This window comes from Sinocyclocheilus grahami, unplaced genomic scaffold, assembly GCF_001515645.1.
Source record: "Sinocyclocheilus grahami isolate Dianchi unplaced genomic scaffold, SAMN03320097.WGS_v1.1 scaffold52.1, whole genome shotgun sequence".
Taxonomy (NCBI): domain Eukaryota; kingdom Metazoa; phylum Chordata; class Actinopteri; order Cypriniformes; family Cyprinidae; genus Sinocyclocheilus; species Sinocyclocheilus grahami.
In genome coordinates this window covers 1,413,223-1,435,596 of record NW_015505231.1, presented here as the reverse complement: position 1 = coordinate 1,435,596, position 22,374 = coordinate 1,413,223, and the positions used below count along the sequence as shown (strand labels likewise).

At 37.4% G+C, this 22,374-nt stretch overlaps 1 protein-coding gene across 5 annotated transcripts in view; it reads left to right on the top strand.

The window, feature by feature from the left end:
• The window catches only part of LOC107583269 (nuclear factor 1 B-type), a 97,436-nt gene extending 78,466 nt beyond the window's left edge, over nt 1–18,970 (top strand). For 4 of the 5 annotated variants that reach the window (XM_016269431.1, XM_016269434.1, XM_016269433.1 and 1 more), the window contains exons 8-12: nt 695–849; nt 3,051–3,189; nt 3,440–3,522; nt 12,520–12,608; nt 18,026–18,970. In XM_016269431.1, coding sequence (XP_016124917.1) covers nt 695–849; nt 3,051–3,189; nt 3,440–3,522; nt 12,520–12,608; nt 18,026–18,155 — 596 coding nt within the window. In that variant the 3' untranslated portion in view covers nt 18,156–18,970. The remainder of the gene's footprint in view (nt 1–694; nt 850–3,050; nt 3,190–3,439; nt 3,523–12,519; nt 12,609–18,025) is intronic. The other variant, XM_016269435.1, reaches the window with a different exon arrangement.
• Nucleotides 18,971–22,374: the final 3,404 nt, after the last annotated feature.

Genomic DNA, 22,374 nt, shown 5'->3' with positions numbered 1-22,374 from the left:
ATTTATTCACCTTCAAGTTGTTCCTAACATGTATGAATTTCTGTTGAGTGCAAAAGAAGATATTTTGAAGAATGCTGGTAAACAAACAGTTGCTGGTAGCATTATAGTATGGAATGGATATCAGTAACTGCTGGGCTACCAACATTCTTAAAAAAAAAAAAAAAAATTTGTGTTGAACAGAAGAAAGAAATCCATACAGGTTTAAAACAACACAAGGGTGAGTAAATAATGACAGAATTTTCTTTTCAATTTCAAATTCTTTCTTTCTTTTTTACTTCCTGTCAAAAACAGAAAGCATTTTAGGATTAGATCAACACAAGAATGTGCATTAGATGTGTACAGTAATTGATGCTTTTATCATTATCATACTGCCGCTAGGGCAAAGAAAATGCCCTCAAAATAAGTGGTGGAAAGACAGTTTGTCACCAACTGTACAAAAGCATACAAAAAGAAGTTTGAACTGTTGAGAACTGTTGATCGGCACTTTCTGCAGACTAGGGTGTCTAACAACCCCTCTTTTTTATGGAATCCAAAATACTTCCACTTTGTCAAACTCCTACTTTTTTGGGTGCGGGAAGAGTGCCTCCCTTTTGTCTGCCAAATTTCCTCCGATTTGATTTGTTCCCCCCATTGAGTTTACATGTTGTCTAATTAAAATCTGTTAGTAAAGTAGTTGTTCTCACTGCGTGTGCAGTAATTTCCACCAGGAGTCCACCTCCGCTGCAGTTCTCGGCCCCCTCGCCCTACATCTCTCATGGCGCCATCCGCTACCCGCCGCACCTCAACCCACCCGACTCCCTCAAGAACTACATGCAGCCTTACGACCCGTCCAGCCCACAGAGCAACCAGGTAAGTATTGAATACTCACGTACATGCACAAAGACTAACGTACATGTGCATTAACCCCGACCCTAACGCAATCATACATAATTAGTACAGTTTATCTGTACTGGAACGGAGCCTTTAAATCTTGTGAATGTGTGTGCATTGTCCACAAAACATAATAGATGCCAGCTGTTAAAATAGGGTTTTGGTTTAACGTCTCAGTTGAAATGCTCCTTTTCCTCAGACGAGCAGACTCACATGTATAGCATACTTGTATCACATGTGCCGTATGTTCTCCAATCATGATCATCGTGTTGTCACATGTGTTAACCATACTGCAAGCTAAAGCCGCTCTACCCCCTAAAACTAATGAGACCCTCATTGTAAGAGCATATGCTGTAAACACAAAGGTGCTTTAGCACCATTTCCTTCTTTTTCTGCCTCTACCTCTGGCTGCTTGTCTGTCTTGGTGTCTTTGGTTGTTCCCACTGCATCAGGCTCAAGTTTGATTAACAGGCCACATTGTTTCAGCACGGCAATTGACCCAGTTTAGCTAACGAACACAAAATCATTAGTGGTTTTCTCTGTCGGCGCCTTGTCTAAATCCGAGTATAGAGCCAAACTACGGCTCTCCATCGCTGTGGTGAATCTGTTTACCAGCAGCGGCGTAAATGAAGCGAAGGGGAACGAAAAGAAAGAGGGGAAAAAACACAACAACAAAAGCAAGTCAATAAACACTCCAACCAGGGCAGCCACTGCACATTAGCACAAACACATATGCGTTCAGTGTCTCTCCAACTCTATGAAAACTACTGTTATTGAATGTTTTACTGGAGTTGAGATTCCCTAAAGTATGAATGAATAAAAAACAAGTGGGAATAGCTATTATATTTATTGTGCTATTATATCATTTAATACCATTATATAGGCCATTATGTCTTCATAATGAAGTATGAAGCAAAAAAAAAAAGTAAAACGCAAGTTTTTACCTCATTCCTGTTAATTGAAGGACTTCAAACATGCTCAGTTTTTTTTACTCTGCTGTGGTCATGGTGGCTAACTCCTCCTCTTTAGCAGGTGATTGATGGGGCTTTTGGTGAGGCCACATTTTAAAGAACTTTCTGCATCTCTGCCAAGCAACTCAGACTGTCCCACTCATCTTAATTAGTACCACAAAATCTTAAAAAAGGCCAAGCCTCTCCAAACATTTTGTTAAAGGGAAATTTAAACTCCTTTCATTTTGGATGATATTTGCGGATGGTTAATACTTATAATTCTCTTTTGCTTGAAAGCAGTTGATGCATATTTTGTATGAAAAAGTGTAGAACGTCAGCAAAAAAAAAAAAAAAAACTGGTTACTTTATTATGGGTAATTCAGTAAAATTATCTTATTTACTGGTTAAATCACCATTAACATATCACAGTCCCACTCTCCCACCAAAATAATTCTGTTTTAAACAAATGTATGTATTAGGAATTATAATCAAAGTAGTGTAAGAAATATCTGATGTAATTTGACTTGTTGGGAAACACGGCACTGATTGTCTGAGGGATTTCTTCTTTCACTGTGTGACTGAAGCAAGGTCGTGATACTACTGAGTTTTATATCCCCACCGCTTGAACCGTAAACAAAGGGCTCATAGACTGGACGAGTCATAGCGCGCTGGAACTGTTACTCGGGAGAAACCGCAGGGAACGATAAAGGTCGTAAATATTTGCCGTTGCTGGGGTCCGGAGCTTGGGTGGGGGGAGATCGCTCTGCAAATAACACGGGGCATATAATCGGGTGGATGGGAGCCAGGATGTTTTTATGCTTGCTTTAACGCAGATTATATTACACCCTAATTAAACATTCTATTCACATTGGGGAACCCCATGGACACCATTCTCTTTCATAAAGGCCTGTTTGAGTTTTGAACTTAGGGCCCCGCTATGTGAATTCAGTCGAGTCTGTCTCCTGCAGTCAGGAGTGGAAGGAGGTAGACGCTCACTCTGTGTCTGCCTCTCCATCCTGTGTTCCCTCAACCCCCTCTATTTCTGTTTTTTGTATAAACTTGAAATGAGTCATGAAAAATGCACATTCAGCTGTCTAGCGCCTATGCCGGAAGATGGGAGAACATCAAAAGATTGCATTAATGCATTAACATGATCATTAGCTTAATTTAAAAACATGTCACCATTTGGCCTGGTGTGTTAACGGACTGTTTTTTCTTTGAATGCCACAGCCGAACAGCAGTGGCCAGGTACTGGGGAAAGTGCCCGGTCACTTCACGCCGGTGCTGGCCCCCTCGCCCCACCATGGCACTGTCAGACCAGTGTCTCTCTCGATGGCTGACACCAAGCCAATCACCACATCCTCAGAAGGTGAGCTAATCTCGCTTCTGCACTACCGTTAGAAATGTTATGAGAAACATTTCTTATCACATTTGAAAACTTTATTATTCTGCTATTAAAATTATTAAAATTATGTTCTGCATAATATTTTTGTGGAAATTGTAATTCAATTGTAAAAAAAAAAAAAAAAATACAGACTCCAAACTTTTGAACACTGTCAACTTGTCAATACAAGCTGTATTAATATGTTTAATACTGATTGAACGTGTGGTATATTTAGGTTATTCGGCTCCAGGCACTCCCACTGCCAACCGTTTTGTGGGACTGAGCTCCAGAGACCCAGCCTTTCTTCACCAGCAACAGGTGAGACATGACTCATCCCCATTACCTTTCTCTTTTATCCTCCCTGTCCCTTCCCCTGTTTTCTCTCAAATCCCCATCCAACTGTTCTGTATTCCCAACAGGGGTCAGAGCTGTCAGACAGGTAGCCCATCAAATAATCTGGTCATGAATTTTAGGCACTGCCATGGCTCTGTGAAGATACAGGGCTGTTGAGAAAGAATGAGGAGGAAACTCCTGCTGTCTGAAAGTTTGTTTTGTGTCAGCATTTGTTAATCAGCTGTGTATTCTGGGCACATATAGCATATTCTGAGATGCTGCATAGAAAGTGTTTAATGCCATAGACATTCCTGGCAAGATTTCCTTTGTTAGTCACTGTTATTGAGCATGTCTTTCCACTTGCTCTGTAACCACAGTCACGTTTAGAGGTTTATGGTTTTTGCAAGTGTGGCTGAATGTCACTTTTACGAGGAGTCTGTTGGTTTCCATAAATTCATAGATACAGAGTCCAAATTCTCAGAAACAAGCTAAGACTAAACCTTTTATAATGTATTTTTATAAATACTCTCTAAATAAAAAATATCAAACCATCAAATGATGCTAGACATTTTCTCAGAACTTTTTTTTTTTCTTCTGTGATTTACCAACTGGTTTCAGTCTGATTTTAGTGAATGTATGAGGTCACTTGCCCTCAAGTACACACAGGTGTCCTAGCAGTGTAACCACAGGTGCCTCATGTTAGCTATGGGCATGCTCCACCATCATTTGACAACCAGAAAGTGTTCAAAGTGTCAAAATACTTTTTGAGGCTGCTGTAGAAATGTAGAAATGGCATACATAATATGTAGTATAATGCTTATACTCAGTATAAAGTAGTTTCAGACAGTCCAATTTCATTCCATTTTCAACTATTTAGTTTATGTTAAAAAGTAATTGATGGATTTATACACAGCAGGGGACGTTTGTTGAACTTGAATTTTTATTGCGATCACCTCCCTTGAGACCCATTCCAGCATAAAATGTATCTTGTCTTGCAGTGTGAAAACTACTGTGGAACAATAGCTAGCATTGTCTTCAGATGGACATAATGATATATGGCTAAATGCAGTACTTAACTTAAGTGATTCGGTTTATGTCGGGCCTGGCTTATAAGGCGTTTAGTGAAATTATCTTTTTTGGCAAAACATTTAGTATTGTAAAAAGAGTAACAGTATAGTGTGTGTGTGTGTGTGTGTGTGTGTGTGTGCGTTCAACAGTCTTCTGCAGCATGAAAGGGCTGGTCTGAGGCCAGTATTTTCCACCCTCCTCTAATTGAATTCATCTGCACACGGCGACATCATAATTAGTGGTTTTCTCTTGCCCTGCTCCTGAGTTACAGTAATGGCAAGCCTCGCTTTTATTGCTCTCTGGTTTGGCATCCTTGGACAGGGCCAAGAAAGGCACAGCTCACTAACAGCAACAATGCTGCAGGCCTTATTTAAAAAATTAATAAATAAATAAACATGGGTCTATTTTCTTCATTGAGAATTACTTTATAAAAATGCAGAAGTTCAAAGCGATGGACAGAAGGAAGAACTGATATTGATAAAAGCGATTCAGTGCATGAGCTGGATGAATGAGTGATTAGAATATCTTCTAGCAGGTATCGCATACAGGCACCGCAGCTGCTGTAGTGTCTCATACGGCTTGCTTAATGCCTTTTGTTTTAGCTCTAGTTCATTTAACCGGGAGAGGGATCAGATGTAGACAGGATGATATATCAACCATCCATCATGTTTATATGAGCCGGAGCTTTTGTTTGTCCTTGAAAGTGAGAATTGTATAGCCAGTCCCGACCCGAGTTAACCTGCGGCCATTGAGCAGGCACTTTCGTTGGGTAAATAATGTCTCCCGTACACAGCAGCCTTTATTCTGGGTGATTTATCATAGGATATTATGAGATGTATTGACACCTGTGTTCCCCTGCTGGGCTTTTGTCAGAGCGTGCGGTGTGACACGTGGGGCGTATGGATTACAGCCGTCACTGTGGCGTCACCTTACAGACCCGTAGTGCTCCTTTCCCAGCATGCTGTGGTGCAGGGTGCTGCCTTCAGCTCAGCTAGGCTGTCTGGAAACTGAGAAAGCTCCAGACGCTCAGCGGGACACTTTCTTTCTCTCTGTTGCTTAATGCCTCCTCTCATTCTCTGACTGTTCATTCAAATCCAAGATTTTCTCTCTCTCTTTACTTAATTTTTTGTTCTTACTTTCCTTTCTGTCCTTTTTTCTTTTTCTCCCTCTCTCTATCCCTGTATTTCTCTTCTAGCATAGAGAGGGTCTCTGTATATGCTCAAACACACCATCACTGTAATGACTCCATTACATAAACATTCATGCCTTGTCTTTAGCCTCCATATACTGGAGTCAGTAAATCAATCGGGTGTGTCCATACATAAATAATCACTCCTCCTATTGGTCCCATAGCAACTGTTTGAGCTTATTTCATTTACAAGAACCATCTGTATGCTTATAGCCCCTATGTGAGATGTTGAGATGTTTCTCCTTCATATAATGTGCTTGTTGCCTGTTGTCGCAGCACACATGATGTATGACGCTGTAAGATATGGTGCTCAGACAGTGAAGTGGCAGCTTTCGGATGGTGACCATTAGAGTAATGGACAGTTTCCTGTGATAAGCCATAAAGAAAATGCATCCAAAGTAGCTAAAAAAGAAAGCTTTAGTGGTCAACTGACATTGGCTTTTCAAATGCTGACACCGATATCTAGAAAGTAGGATGCAGAATTTAATTTAAGGCCAAATGAGGTCTACCAAAACAATTCTGAATTTAAATAATTACCCCAAATTTATGACAGGCCAATATTTGGCCATTTTGAGAATATCCGCTTCAGATGATAACTGGAACCAACTGGCTGATCAACATAAACGTTGGGTATGAAGAATATATATTGCTTGCTTAAAGTTCATTTTTAAAATAATAATTTTATATTACTCACTACTCTAAATTACCAACTTACAGAAGCTAATCATTTAAAAAAGCAAAATGTATGCCTATATATCATTCCAACCAATCTTTCAGTATTTTTTATTTTTGGCTGCAAAAAGAAATTAATATACAGCGTATAAATGTAATAGTTTAAAGATAAATAGATAGCAAGTGCATTTAATGAATGGACATGGGTTTTATCTAATGATTTGGCGGTATGATGTTCGTAGAGCTAGATGTGCATATTAATATATATAATGCATCAGACAGATAACAGATAATTTTTTGACAGATGTCCTTGTAGTGTGAACATCACGATAGCACTGTTGTTAAATCAAGTTCATTCACAACTTACTCCAAACCCAAACACACAGGGGAGAATGACAGATGAGCATTCATGCACATAACTCAGCAGCACCTGCTCTAGACTGATACCCATGTGTATTGTGTTTGTGAAAACACCAATGAGGAGAAGATTTCATTAGCCACTTTCCCCAGGGGTTCTTCCCTTTCTCTTTCAGCGTTTCCCTTCCTTCTCACCCTCGACCAGTGATCACAATCTTATTTGGCTTTATCAGATGCAAACATGCTAAAGCAGCCACAACTAACAGCTGTGAAGGTGTTAGCTGTGCCATGGTGTACCTTTGTGATACTCTGGTGCCAGTGACAGATGGCACCCGTGATGAGAACACCACCGACCTCAAGTCTAGAGCCTATTATGCATTTAATGCCAACAGACTATGGCATTTTATGCATCACTGTGGCGTTTTAGATGTTCCATTGTACATGAGACCGTCAAGTTCAGCTAATAGCTGTACTGTACTAAAAGAGTAATAAAAGAGAAATTGGAAACATCATGCTTGTGCTTAGGTTAAAATCCAAGGTATATATTCTAGTGTATATGTGGTTTGTGTTTTCGACCTGTTCAAACAAATCTGAAAACCTGAAATCACCCCTCTTAATTACCACTCTTAATACCCTCAGTAAAATCGTACACTGAGGTTACACGCAATACAACACATCTAGGAGCCTTTCAGCACATATTGTATGAGTGAGTGTTTTTTCAATGTGTGAGGTCGACCAAAACAGGATGAAGGAATGTGCACTACCAAAACAGTCTGATAGCTGACCTCAGACTTTGCCCCAGTGCCATTGTTTTCTGGCTTCAGGTCACTCGAGAACACTCTCTCGCTCTCTCTCTCATACACACACACGCTTACTGCTAGAGTTCGTTAAAGTAGGGTTGGCAATACTGACGGAGGTGGATATCCTCCCGTAGCAATGTAAAAATACCTCACATATTTTTCTATTAGTCACTCTTCAGAACAAATCAAGCTTTAATGGCACTTAACTTTTTTTCAAAAGTTTAAGTTCAGAGAATCTAATTCTCTCCGTCAGAGAATCCTTTGATAAAATAATGTATATGACCCATGCTGGCAAAATTACTCGGAATGCGCACTGACTAATTTTGAGCTAACGTACATATGAAAAAATTTCGATTTTGGTTGAATTTCAAGTTTTCACAAAATTAGTTCATTAAGCCCTCGTCTAGCAATCCCAATGCCCCAAATAGTAATTCAACATATACTATTATCTTTATTTGTACGTTTTCTGAGAGGAGTACCTTTTTCTCTGCTCGCTTCTCACTGACTGACATTTGAATCACGCACATAGAGGCCAGCGCGCGATCCCGATAAATATACACACACTGTATACACAGAATTACAGTATTTAAATAGGCTATTCATGCAAACATAATCTGTTATGTCTTAACTGGGGAACTGTTTGGGAAAAACATCTGATGTGTAACATTATATTAGATCCATGCAGTACAGTAGCACTTACTATATAGGCCATCTGTCTCGTTAATCTAACAATAAAATAAAAAATCGCTATTCTTGATTGAGCTGCTTTTGTAGTTTTAATAATCAATTTATTTGTAATGAACACACAAATATGATTTTTACAATTTGATTATTTGTTTTTCTTACTTGAATGCTTTTGTTTATATGTAAAATGGAAAAAAGAAATGCACTAGGCCTATTTGTTTCTTTCTTATATTTGTTCTACTGTTGTTGTTGTTTGCATCTGTTCTGATTTTTAATAACAAAGATAAAATAATACAGGCTATATTAATATTTATAACAATGGGAAACAATGCAACATTGCTAGGTGATTTTGTTTTGGAACCTTCAGAAAACTTCAACTTGATTTTTCTCAGAACTGACTTTGCAGAAAATAAAAATAAAAATTACACATTTTTGAAAATGTACTCGTTGTGACTCATTTTGCCAGCACCAGTGACGAATACTGATATAATCTAATATATTGAAGTTTGGTATTTTAAAATTGATAGTAATAACAAATGTTACTTGAGCACCAAATCAGTATATTAAAATGATTTCTGAAGGATCATGTAACACTGAATACTGAAAATTTAGATTTGCCATTACAGAAATAAATTATATTTAAAAATATTTAAATTGTAATCATATTTAACAATCAATATTACCAAATAAATGCAGCCTCAAGCAAAAGAGACTTGTTTCAAAAACAATCTTACAACCCCAACTATTGACAACCCCCCCCCCCCCCCCCCCCCCCCCCAAGCTACAATTGAAGTTCTTGTTCAGTGTTAAGAGTTTCTCACCTGATTTATGTTTCTTTATCAGATTATCAGACTAAATATTAGACTATGTGTATTTCAGCCACCCAAAACTCTTCGGATGAGCATTAATCTTTGAAGTAAATATAGAAAATTAATTCACCTTCCTATTGCAACAGAATACGGATTTGATTTGGGAGTGTATAGGTGCTTTCCAGGAATGGTAAAAGCTATTGACAATGTGCCACTGAATATTCAGAGAGTCGTTTACCACTTCTGTATGTTACGGGGGGGCATTAGCCAATGGAATGTTCCACTAAGTGTCAGGATTTTCATTTACATTTACATTTAGTCATTTAGCAGACGCTTTTATCCAAAGCGACTTACAAATGAGGACAATGGAAGCAATCAAAATCAACAAAAGAGCAATGATATACAAGTGCTATAACAAGTCTCAGTTAGCTTAACACAGTCCACGTAGCAAGGGTTTTTTAAATTATAAAAATAATAAATAAAAAGAAAACAGATAGAATAGAAAAAGAATAGAGCAAGCTAGTGTTAGAGGTCTTACAGATTTACTCTGTTGTTGTTTTTTGTGGATGGCTTCTCACACTTTCATGCATACAGCTTGTTGCATGCTTGTATGTATGTATATGACTATTTAATTTTTCCCCCCGCTCATCCACATTGACATAAGGCGAGACACTGCTGGTGAATAGGGTAAAAAAAACTAATAGTTATCGCCTTACTTACCCAGCTGATTGATTACATTGATAATTGCAAACATTTTTTGTATTACAAGTTTTCTAAAATGTTAGGTTTAGATATGCAAATGAGTCATTATTTAATGAAATATAATCTGCATACATTTCTAGTACAAAAATTGGTAACACTTTATAATAACTTTCATTAATAAATCATTAACAAACATTATAATGATTAACAGATCAAAATGCTTGCAAATGTCATTAAACTTTCAATTCATATGATCATGCATTTAAAAAAAATCTTTAAATGATTTTGACAGATGGTTTACAATGATTAAAAGCTTCATTAATAAATCATTAACAAACATTATAATGATTAACAGATCAAAATGCTTGCAAATGTCATTAAACTTTCAATTCATATGATCATGCATTTAAAAAAAATCTTTAAATGATTTTGACAGATGGTTTACAATGATTAAAAGCTTCATTAATAAATCATTAACAAACATTATAATGATTAACAGATCAAAATGCTTGCAAATGTCATTAAACTTTCAATTCATATGATCATGCATTTAAAAAAAATCTTTAAATGATTTTGACAGATGGTTTACAATGATTAAAAGCTTCATTAATAAATCATTAACAAACATTATATAATGCTTAACTGATCATTAATTAATGTTTACAAATGTCATTCAACTTTCAGTGCGTTTTAAAAATCTACAAAAGATTTTAACAAAAATTACACAATGATTATGTTTATTTGTTAATCTACTGTTGAATGCTTACAAGTGTCATTAAACTTCAGTTCACATATTAGCTAATGCTCATTTTTACATTTACAAATGTTGTTTAAATATATCTTAATTATTCATTTTAAGCACTTCACAAACTATTCATGTTAATATATTCATTAACTCATAATCACAGTCTGTAAAGGTCATGTATTTGGTCTTTGTTTGTTGTGTAGACCTACTATTTGCACATCTTAAATCATGTATTAATTGTTTGTTAATGTTTTTGCAGTACCCAATCTAAAGTGGAAACTATTCATCAATTGTAAATGATAATAAAAATGACCGGAATTTACCCTATTTTCAAATCTTTACAAATCATTTATTAATTATTTAGTAATTAATAATTTTCAAGAAAATACTTAATTTATAATTTATCAAAACAATGCAATATAAACAGATTGAATCGTGTTCCCTTATAGTAATCAAATTGACTTCTGTACACTGTTGTTGACCACTTACCCAACCCTTAAACCAACCCATACACCTGAGCCTAACCTTACCTGTATCACACCTCAATAGCAGCAAGTGTTGTGCATTAACAAAAGCTTTTAATCATTGTATAACATCTGTTAAAATCATTTGTAGATTTTCAAGATGTGCATGATCATATGAATTAGAAGTTTAATGACATTTGTAAGCATTTGAATTTACATGAATTGTTCATTATTAGGTATTGTTTAATACATTTATTAGTAAACATTAACAAGCACGTTATTTCACGTTTCTAGATATGTAAATATATATATTAATGATTCGTTAAACATTACATAATATTTGTTAATGGTTTATTAATGAAAGTTGTTATTAATTTTAATTTAATTTAAGTTAATTTTTTTTTTACATAGTAGAGTCAAATGTTTTTAGGGAATTTTGTGTATCTCATTTTTGTCACTCCATAATTAAGAAAATGCTTAGAATGGACAGAACACACAATGTTTTCACAATTTTGGGGGGATTCAAATGTTGTATATAATCAAGCAAATTATATATGAACAAATCCCTCTGTAAAAACCTTCAGGATATAGACAGGAATAAAAATGTAAAGTTTGGTGTGTGTACTACTGTACTACTGAAGTGGAGATGTATGGCTTAGTGTAGAAGAAAAAACTCATTTTGAGAAAACAACCTTTAAAAGTATGTATTGTAATTTAAATCTATTGACACAAATAGATAACAGTGCTATAAAAGAAACACTTAACAGTGTCTTTTGGATGTTTTCTCTCCACTAGTCTGAAAAAAAGACTTTATGAAAAACCAAAAAGCCCAAAATCTCAAACTTGACAGATGCAAGAAAAAACTGTGTTTTTGCCTGCAGTGTCTCCCCTTAAACAAATGGTGTTTTATTCAATTGTGACCAAAAACAATCTGACTCTACTGACCAAGATCAGTCTCTCACATAGCATGTTTCAAGGTATGCTTCAGTGAAAACAGGTTGCTTTGATTTCTAACAGCAATTAAGTGATTGTAACTGCATGTACCACTTGGAATGCATGTGCCTCCTCCCATTCCAGTGCATTCTGGGATAGATGAATATCTTCCATGTAACCCAGCACCCCATTTTTGTATACTAACCCCTTCTTTTGCTTTCAGGATGGTTAATAATTAGACCACTAATGGTATTGCATGACACTTGTGACTACTGCCTTTTGTTTATTTACGTTTTGATGGCAACTTTCTTTAATGGTATCTAATTGTAATTTGAATTAGGCCCAGAACGTAAGATTTAAGATCTAATTTAGAATTATTAATCCTGACCATTAGTGATGGTGTTTTCTTAATCTATTCATGTAAGATTATCATCAGATAAATGTAAGAATATATATTGAGATGAGCTTAGGTCTTGCTCCAGGTCTTGTTGCATGCTAAATGTGTGTTAGTGCCGTTGTGCTAGCCCAGTTGTCTGACTGAGAGGTGTTTGATTGACAGCTGAGGATTTGTGACTGGCCCGTGAATCAAAACATCAGGTCATATGGCTCAGAGGATTCCTCACAGGCTTTGGGGATTTCTTGGCAAAGGTAAACATTTCCTTTATTTTCAACCCACCTCTCCATTAAATATTACCATGTACAACCTATATCTGCAATTGTCTAACACCACTTCCAATCCAGTCCAGATCAAGCCCCCCTTTTTCTGTGCTTTTACACTCATCACAAAAAAGTATAGACAAAAGCAGAAGTGTATTTGTGATTAATTTTGTTCATGTATTCGTGTTTAAGGCCATTAAACGGTTAGTTCACCCAAAAATGAAAATTAGCCCATAAATTACTCACCCTCAAGTCATCCTAGGTGTATATGACTTTCTTCTTGCAGACGAATCCAGTCGGAGTTATATTAAAAATTGTCTTTGATCTTTCAAGCTGTTTAATGGCACTCAGTGGGTGTTGCAGTGCATCAGTCCAAAAGAAGTGAAATAAAAAGCGCCCATCCTTAATAAAAAGTGTCTCACACAGCTCCGGGGGAAGTCCACAAAGTCAAAGTCCATGTTCGTCACTTCTCAGCGGCGCATGCGCAATGCTGACCTCATACGTCATCCGCCCGGAGCTGCGTCCGTGTACAACTGTTGGCGCAAGCTAGATTAAAGTGATTATTACATTTTGAATATGGACATTTTTCTTACAAATACTCATCAATTCGCTACAGGAGGCCTTTGTTCACCCCCCGGAGCCGTGTGAGACACTTATCTTTTTATTTCACCTCTTTTGGACTGAAGCACTGCAACACCCGCTGAGTGCCATTAAACAGCTTGAAAGATCAAAGACAATTTTTAATATAACCACGACTGGATTCGTCTGAAAGAAGAAAGTCATATACACCTAGGATGACTTGAGGGTGAGTAATTTATGGGCTAATTTTCATTTTTGGGTGAACTAACCCTTTAATGCATCACTCATTTATATAATGGCATAAAATTGTCATAAAATTGTCAAGATAAAGATGTGCAAACAACATGAGAGAAAATTTAATGTGCTTATTTGCATTTTGACTTCTAACTATATTTCCAAATGTTTTAGGTCCATCTCATTTGCCCTTCATTAAACTTTGGTTTCTCAAAGTGTCATAAAGGGAACTTCACAAACCTTGTTCAGGCTGTTGCAAGACTGAACATCTGGATGAGCAATCTGTGGCCAAATTTATAGGAACTTCACAGTGAAATAACATGAGAGAATTATTCGCTGAAATTTGTGGATTTGATGGTTGTAGGTGCTACATGTGGATGCATTTAGAGATTTCTCAGCTTCTCAAAGGCTTTGATATACTGGCATAAAGCAGTTATTGTTAGCTTGCTAAAGCACAGCACACTACAGCCATCTTCAAGTTAAATCTACTGATTCATTCACCAAATGCTGCTAAAAATATTTGAGCAAAAGCTATACTAAGATAAACTTATGAGATAAAATTACTGAGGTTGGATGGCTATAGCCAATCATCCTGATCTATTGTTACCCGTTTCAAAATAGCCATAATACATAAATGTCACTAAGAGATGAATTTATCCAGTGTTAAAAACTATCATACAACTATTTAAATACTTTTGTCATTCACTGACTGTTAGTGACAGACAGCATTCATTACAAATGGGTCTCAGAGGCAAGACTTGCTTTCTGACACCTTAATATCCTTACCTTCCTGAAAGTCAGGACGTTAGAAAGATGATTACTGCTGAGAAAAGAGCAGAACTCCAGCATTAGTGCAGCAGCATCTGTCTAAGGCTCACTGACAGGAGAGAGCTGCATATTTGCAAAGGTCACCGCTAAGCTTGGGTTTTCAAAGCTGATGCAGTCAAGACTGTTTACTCTGGTTAATAACCTCATCTGTCCTTCTGCATTAAATCTTTGCACTGTTCTCATTTTTTTTGTGCGTGAACAGTGAAAGAATTTTAAATTGAAATCAAGATCAATTCAAGAAAATTATATTTCTTGAATCCCCTCTTCAGATGATAATGCATCATACAGGGCTTACACATTTTATAATGCTGCCTTAGGCTAACATTTTTGAATGTCTGTTGGAAGATGAACCTCTGAATACTTTCTGAATCCACTGTAAGCATTACAACATGCATTATATATATATACATGTATATGTACATATACACACAAGTATATTGTGTCTATATATTTTGTTGTTCATATATTATAGTCTACATCATTGCTGCTATATGCAATCAAATCTTAGTGTAAGGTGGGCTTAGTGGGAGCAATATATGCTTAAACTATATCCTTCTTCTTCCACTTTTGTAGTCTCTCCAGGTCTCTGCTGTGGGAAAGGCCTTGCTCAGCACTTCCTCACCGCAGTAACTCTGTGGAAAAGCAAAGTCGCACTGAACACACTCTCACTTCCTTCTGTAGGGATCAGGGTTACAGGCCCCTGCTTTCTTTCCAGCCCCTTTTCTGGCCTCCTAATAGACCACGCCGGAGTATGAGGGAAAAATGTTCCCTAGCAGTGTCTCACCCTTTTAGTTTTTTTTTATGGCTAACATTATTGAGCATTGAAAAACAACGCACACGTTACATTTAAAATATTCAATAAAAGTTTACTAATTATCATGTTTCTGTCAACTGCAAAAAACAAACTTGCAACACAGTTGATAGAGGCAGAATGTGTGCTGTGTGCTTTAGATGAAGACTAATGCAGTTGAAGAGTTGACTTCAGGTCATTGACATTGGAAATGTGATTTGTCGGTTGCATGTACTAGCAAAGCTGCAGTGCCGCAGTGTGATGCATGCCAGTCCACAGCTCAACACAAATTGAATTCAAGCCAGACTTGCTTGTTGCCATCCTGTAGGAATTGGGTCAGCAATCCATTAAAATGGCATTAGATAATCTAATTTAGCGTCTGATTCCAAAATGAAGCAGGCCCATGCATGCTCCTGCAGGAGGGTGGACTTTTGAGATGAGAGACCCATAAGCGACTCGTGAAGAAGCAAGAATCTGATAAGGGAGGAAAGTTGTTTGTTCTCCCTTTTATCCCACAACACCCATCTCCCATGTGAAAGGGGCCCATCACATCTGCGCTTGTCTGGTAGCCGGGGAAACCAGACAGTAGGTAACACCAGACTGAACCTTGAACTTGGGAAACAAGGGGTAGTACCCCACTCCATGGCAATCCATCAGACACTGTTTATTGATGCTCTGCAAAGGCAAAGTTTAGGGCAGTAGTGCATGAGACAGTTTACGAGCATGATGGGTGGTAGTCTGTTTTTTTCTGGCCCATTAGTGATCCTTTTCCTGGATGCTTTTATTTCTTTGTGCTCACTTTCCCTGTCTAAGAGACCACTATGTTGTGTTTGGGAATATTGTATATATGAACCAGCTTCTTAACTAAGCACTATCTCAGCAAGACTGGTCAGAATTCTTTCAAAAAAAAAAAAAGTTGAAACTGGTTGATTGGATTCTTTTGCAGATGAATATGAAAATGATAGTCTTTTTTAGAAGGGTTGATTAGCAAGACACCTTTAATTGTATTAAATATAGAAAGAAAGAAAGAAAGAAAGAAAGAAAGAAAGAAAATGAAATACTACATATATTAATAGTAATATATAGTATATATAGTAATAGTAATATTTTAACAGAAAGAAAACTCTTATGCTCACAAAGGCTGTAATTTATTTCTGTGATGGCAAATATGAATTTTCATTACTAGATATTGGTAGATAATATAACTACCTGGTACATACTGCTTGATTTTTTTCAATCTGGAAGAAATGGGAGGAAAAAAAGATTTGAAAAAAAAAATGCAGTGTGTAATTGTAATGCCACTGGATTTTTTCATAGGAAATGATGAGACTTTAGTTATCAGCTCAAGTCTCAGGTAATTGCAACAAAGTCAAAATCAAGCCTTAAGTACTTTAATACTAAGCAAGTCAAGTCATAAATCCAAACTTGAGCCTGACTCTCCTGTCCACATCTCTAAAACATTTAATCTCTCGTTTCCTGTTAGATGATTTCTATCAAGCCAGGACAGCAGAGGGGCTGCAGAAAAGAAGAGAGACAGAGCTCAGTTAGTCCTTCTTCTAATATACAGTATTTAACCCTTTTTAAAGAGAGTTTAGTCCACATTTGACTTGGTTTCCGTTGATACAACTTTGTGACTCTCTTTGTGACTCTTTCTCCTTAAAGTCTGACACAGTGTGCGCTGAAATCATAATTTGCAGCTCTGTTGTTTAAACATGATTTCAGGCATTGGCTGCAAGTGATTTGTGTAAATCTCAGACTGAAGCCTTAGCTGCATTCAGGGTGACAGGCAGCCGTATAACCCCGGGCTACCTCAGGAAGAATAAAGTCACTGTTCCACATCCGCTGGGTCCCTGTCCTTCACCAGCCACTGGCTTTAGCCCTTGTCTCCCCCTCAGAAAACAAACAACAAACTCCCAAAGAAAAGCCCACTAAAGCTTTGCACCTGCATCCAAAGCAGTGAACCCAGGGAAAAGTCTTTGCACACAACAGTCTCCTTCCTTCTCCTTCAATCAGCCCACCGCCCTCCACCCCTCCCCGGGCCTGTCCCTTTTCTCTTTCAGGGGCAAAAAAGAAACGAGTGTGGGGGGGGGTACAAAGAGGTGGCTGTGTGGCACCCGGGCACTGTTGACAGAGCAGGAGTACAGCCTGTAATCTGTGAGCAGAAAGATTGTGTTAGGCGATTGGGTGAGACAGGTATTTCAGACCAGGGCTGGGGAAAAGAAGGGGGGCATACCGGGGCTCTGGTTTCTGGCCTGTCTAATTATTCGACACATGTACGCACCATTCAGCTCCCCTGTCCTCCCCCCAGGGAACAACATGCTGTTTGTCCACCCCAGTGCTTTTGCAGCCGAGATTCGCACCACGGCTCGCAATTAACAGTCTCGTGTTGTTGTGCCGTTAACGTGCTGAATGCAGATAGGAAAGTTCTGTAGACAGTCTCGCTGACTTAACCCTATTGATCTGAAAGTGGGTGTCAGCTGCAGGGGGCTGAGATGGGTGCGTGTTCTTGGGGAAACTTCCCCCATGCATTTGCATTTTGGGTGCTTTGTTTTTCTGTGATATCCTGTTCCCTGACACAATCCTGAACTCATATTATTTGTGTGTGTGTGTGTGTGTGTGTGTGTGTGTGTGTCTGTTTAATGGAAAGGCGTATTTTTCAAAAGAGGGTGGAAAAAAGTCTAGACCTGACATGGCTTTTTCATTAACCGTTTCAGATTTAAATAATTTGATGTTTAATGAAAACTTAAAAAAAAACTAATGTAAGTAATGTAGCTGTATTTTAAAACTGTGTATGTGTCATGCCCACAGTAAGGAATCTAGAGTTACTTTGTAAACAGTATTTGTAATAAATACTGTAAGTATTGTCTGTGATTAGGTGTGATCAGTCTAATGCATTTATCGTGTGCAATATATTAGATTTTTTTTTATGTTGATTTTAATAACTCTCATAATCTGTCTTTTCCCTGTGTGTCTGCAGTCCTGGTACCTGGGCGAGCTTAATTCCATTCCAAGTGTCGAACGGGACTCCGATTCTGCCAACAAATGTCCAGAATTACAGCATAAACATCATTGGTGAGCCCCTCCTCCAGGCAGAATCAAGCAATTAAAGGGGGCCTAAAACTGGACCCAGGAGAGACAGGTCCTCGGACAAACCAGCAAGCAGCACTTATACAATCGACATGGACCTTTATTCCAGCCTCTCAAGGACATTGGCTTAGCGCAGTAGAGTGAGTTGGGTCAAAGCATTCTCTTCTGATATGAGCCACTCCACGCCAGTCAGTCATTGTGTAAGAAAGTCCCTGAACTGAGATACTGTGATCTTTACCATACAAACTTTAGATGCCTTACTGTATATGCATGACATGCTAGTCTCTTGTTAGTGTTTCTCTTGTTCTCATGTCACTAGTTTTGGTTTACAAAACGATTTAGAAGGGGGCGATCACACAAGGGCTGGCTGATTGGGTGGTTTGTAAAGCAGGCTGCAATTGGAACAAACTATCATCAAACAAAGGATCATCATATTCATTACATAACCATAGGAACAATTTTCAATGAACTGAATGTTTCTATTTTCATATTACCCTCAAAATTTAATTTGCCCATGGTGCAAAATCTTTTGAATATGTAATCATGTCAATCCTGTACTAATTTTCTTTTAAGGTAAAGGTTGGAATTTCCTATCCAGAGTTAAGAACTCTGAAAACTTTTTTTTTCCTTCAAGGAAAGAAAAAGCCTGAATTACTAGGTAAGAAATACTACCCTTTTTTAATTTCCTTCGAAAACGATTTTTGAGAAAAATAAGACAATATCTCACAAGAGGCAAGTGCAATTGAAATGATTTTACTGAAGGGAAGCTATCACAGTCTGTCTGCCCTAAGACTCTAAAGGAACGGGGAGTAAATGTTAACTTAACAAAAAAAAATAAACATTTAAAAAGTGAACCTAAATCATAAAAAAAAAATTGCATCCTTGATTCGGAATACTAGGAAAAGCTGAGGGTGGAAGAGAAAAGTGGGATTGACAGCGAACGTTTACGTGAGCATAACTGAACACGAACAAGACAGCACTTACTTTGAGCCGTACCCAAACATGCGGGTAGTTTTTCTTCTTTTTATTTATTAAAATGAAAACATAAAGTCGATGAAAAAAGACTCAGACACACAGCGTGTATAAAATGGCTTTTTTTTTTGGACATATTACTCACCGATCTAGTATGCATGTTTAGTCAGATGTTGGCTTGTAAAGCTACTGTTTACATTTGATATAACGAGAAACAAGAGGATTGCAGGCTGGTGATGTGTATGTGTAAAGCTGTACTCATTTCAACACTAACTTGCAGGTTGAGGCGAGGTCTCAAGGTGCTTATTTCAAACCCACTTTGGTAGTTTCAACTGTCGCAGTCCCAGAAATCGATGATTGCTTCTGGCATTTGCAATGCCATTGCCTCTCCAATCAGACATATAATTAATCTTTCCAATAATCTTAATTTGCACGAAAATATATAGTCCACATTACGTGCCTTGCGTTCGACTATAGAAAACATCACTACACTTGTTTTTGCTGCATTTATTACCGTTTTAGGGGAAAAAGTAACATTTTTATGATAAGAAATATTTTGTACTCTGGATGAAATTGTGACATTGATTTTTAGCTTCATTTACTACTTTATCTCACATTTACAGTGCGTATCAAGGCTGTGTATAGTTGCCGTTCTAAAGTATATAATCAACCAGCATTATTATTTTTTTTTTTCAGTAATTTGGTGGTTGTCATTTTTTGATTTTGTTTGAATCATGTGTTGTTTGTTTGTTTTTCCATCTTCCAGTTATTATTGGGGAGGGCGGGTCCAGATTTATAAGAATTATGCAATACCAAGTTTTGCCTATATAGGTAGTGATTTTAGCTATGTAGATTATTAGAAGCTAGTACAGAAATACACAGTTTAAACATTTAATTTCTTTCTATGTTGTTGTTGATGATGATGTTGTTGACATTGTTGTTATTTTCCTTTCTTCTTCTTCTTTTTTTTTTTTTTTTTTGGTAATTGACCAAAGTGGGAACTGCTTTCTATGCAGTGTGCGACAAGGTCTTTTTTCCCTTGAGTGTACCTAAAGGCAGAGAGGTGCATGAGAGATACGTTTGTTTTGTATTCTCTGTAAGGGGAGGACTTTTTTCTACACTTTGAAGCATGTCTGCAAAGAAGGCACCATTTGGTCTAATATGGCTGCAAAGTGACTGATTTGTCTACTGTGACTAACAAACTCCTTCGAACTTCCCACCTGGGGTGCTAGTTTGACCTTCGGAAGAAGATGACTTTCATAGGGGAGACAGCTTGACTTGAGAGTGACAATCACCGGCGAATCATGCACACTAGGGCAAAGTGTTAAATGCTGGCATTTTTTTTTTATCAGATATCTTCCCTACCCTGTTCACCTTGTCCGGTTAACAATGTAGCTATATGCAATTCCCAAGTAAATGCCTTAAATTTTTACAAACAAGTGACTTGTTATAAAATGCGCTACAATCAGTCACGTAAGTTACTGCGTGTTAGATCTGTCACAATCAGTAAATTTCACTGTTTTTTATTCTTCCCTTTGAAGTGTTAAAATTTACAGCCTTATTGACATCATAGTCCATAGACAAATACCCCCATGGGGAGAATCGATTTTTATATTTATCTCAAGTTATATATAGTTATTTTCAATATTCGGTGAAAGGGAATAACTTAATGCTCTTATGGTCTTGAGGATCACAAAAAAATGGTTTTGTACCTACAGCATATAGGCAATCATCCACCCATAGTGGCTTTCAGTAAACACAGAAGAAGAAAAAAACTCAGGCGTTTTGCTTAACAGGGCAATACCAGCATCAATTAATGGATGGCCTCTTTATAATAACACTTCTTATCACCATGGTTTTAAATTGTAGCCCTTAAATCACTATTCAGTCTGTTTCTGAGACCTCAAGTCAAGCTGAATCTCTCCTCCTTCACAGAGATGTTTTTTTTGTCATATATGTGATTAAGCTAGAAAAAAAGCCACCCCGTTCAATGTGCACTGTTTTGTCTTTCTGTTGTTGTTAATTTGCGAAAAATAAGTGCTTTGCAGCCGTCTGGCCGTTGGCAGTGCCACTGAAGTGCATTTCCTCCTGGAGTGGTGGAGTGTCAGGGTCATAGAGTCATTCTCATGCTGGAAGCCGTGAAGGAGGCCATAGGTAGGGGTCATCTTGATGGCCATTGTAATAGTTTGGCAATAGCAATAGTTTTCAGTAGTAGTCGGTATGAGTTGAAAATCTGCTCTGGCAGCTTTGTGCACTGTGTTTGTAGATGAATACGTCAGTGTATGTTTCAAGATGATTCTGACACTATGAGAGGAGAGTACATGAGGCTCTTTCTATTGAAATGCCTGCCTTGTTGACAAAAGTGTGTACACTGTAAATTTATCTTTCCCCGTTTGTAAAAAGAAAAACTTTTGACATGTATTCGTGAATTTAAGTGATGTCCATATTTTTTAGTGAAAGCATTCAAAAAAATACAAAACTGTTTTGACTTTCAATTCGTGTTACGACTTAACAGATGTCCGATACAGTACATAAAAAGGTTGAATATGTAATTCTTTATTTTTTATTTTCCTGTACTTTTAAAGTGGAGTGAATTCCTGTATGGGACTGTAAATGTTTAAAACGAAATTATGAAGGTCTTTTGTTGTATTTCGTGTTGAGTAACTTGGATCCTTGAGACATTTCATAAATGTTTGAAGTGTTGTTTTGTTAGTGTGGCCATAGAGTGTGTGTGTGATGTGATTATTTGATATTGAAAACAGGACAAGATGAATAATGTTAAAATTTGTAGGGTCATTATTTTTATTTTTTTATTATCTTTTATTTTTATTTTTTTATTTTGTTGTTGTTGTTGTTTTGATCCGTTGGGGAACTCCTCGTCACTTTAGTATAAAAGCACCTGATTTCAGTCTCCCAACAAAAAAAATACCAGGGTAATGTCACTACACAACATCACAGATTGTTCTGCTGTATTGTGCAAAATAAAACGTGCATTATTTCCCCCGTCAATAGAGGCTGACCCACCATACCATGTACAGAGATTTTTCTGCTGTGCCGACACCGGCACGTAAGCACCTCTATTCTGCAGTGTTTACATATGTCTGCCGTGAGCAGCAATGAACATGTTAGAATGAATGCTGCATACTTCTTTTCAGGGCAGACTCGGTACTCCCAGAAGCCTTTGTGTGGACCCACAGATGTCTTTTTCATGTTGCCATCACGGGAGGAAAACAGATGAGCATTTGCACTTTCTGCAGTTCCCACTAC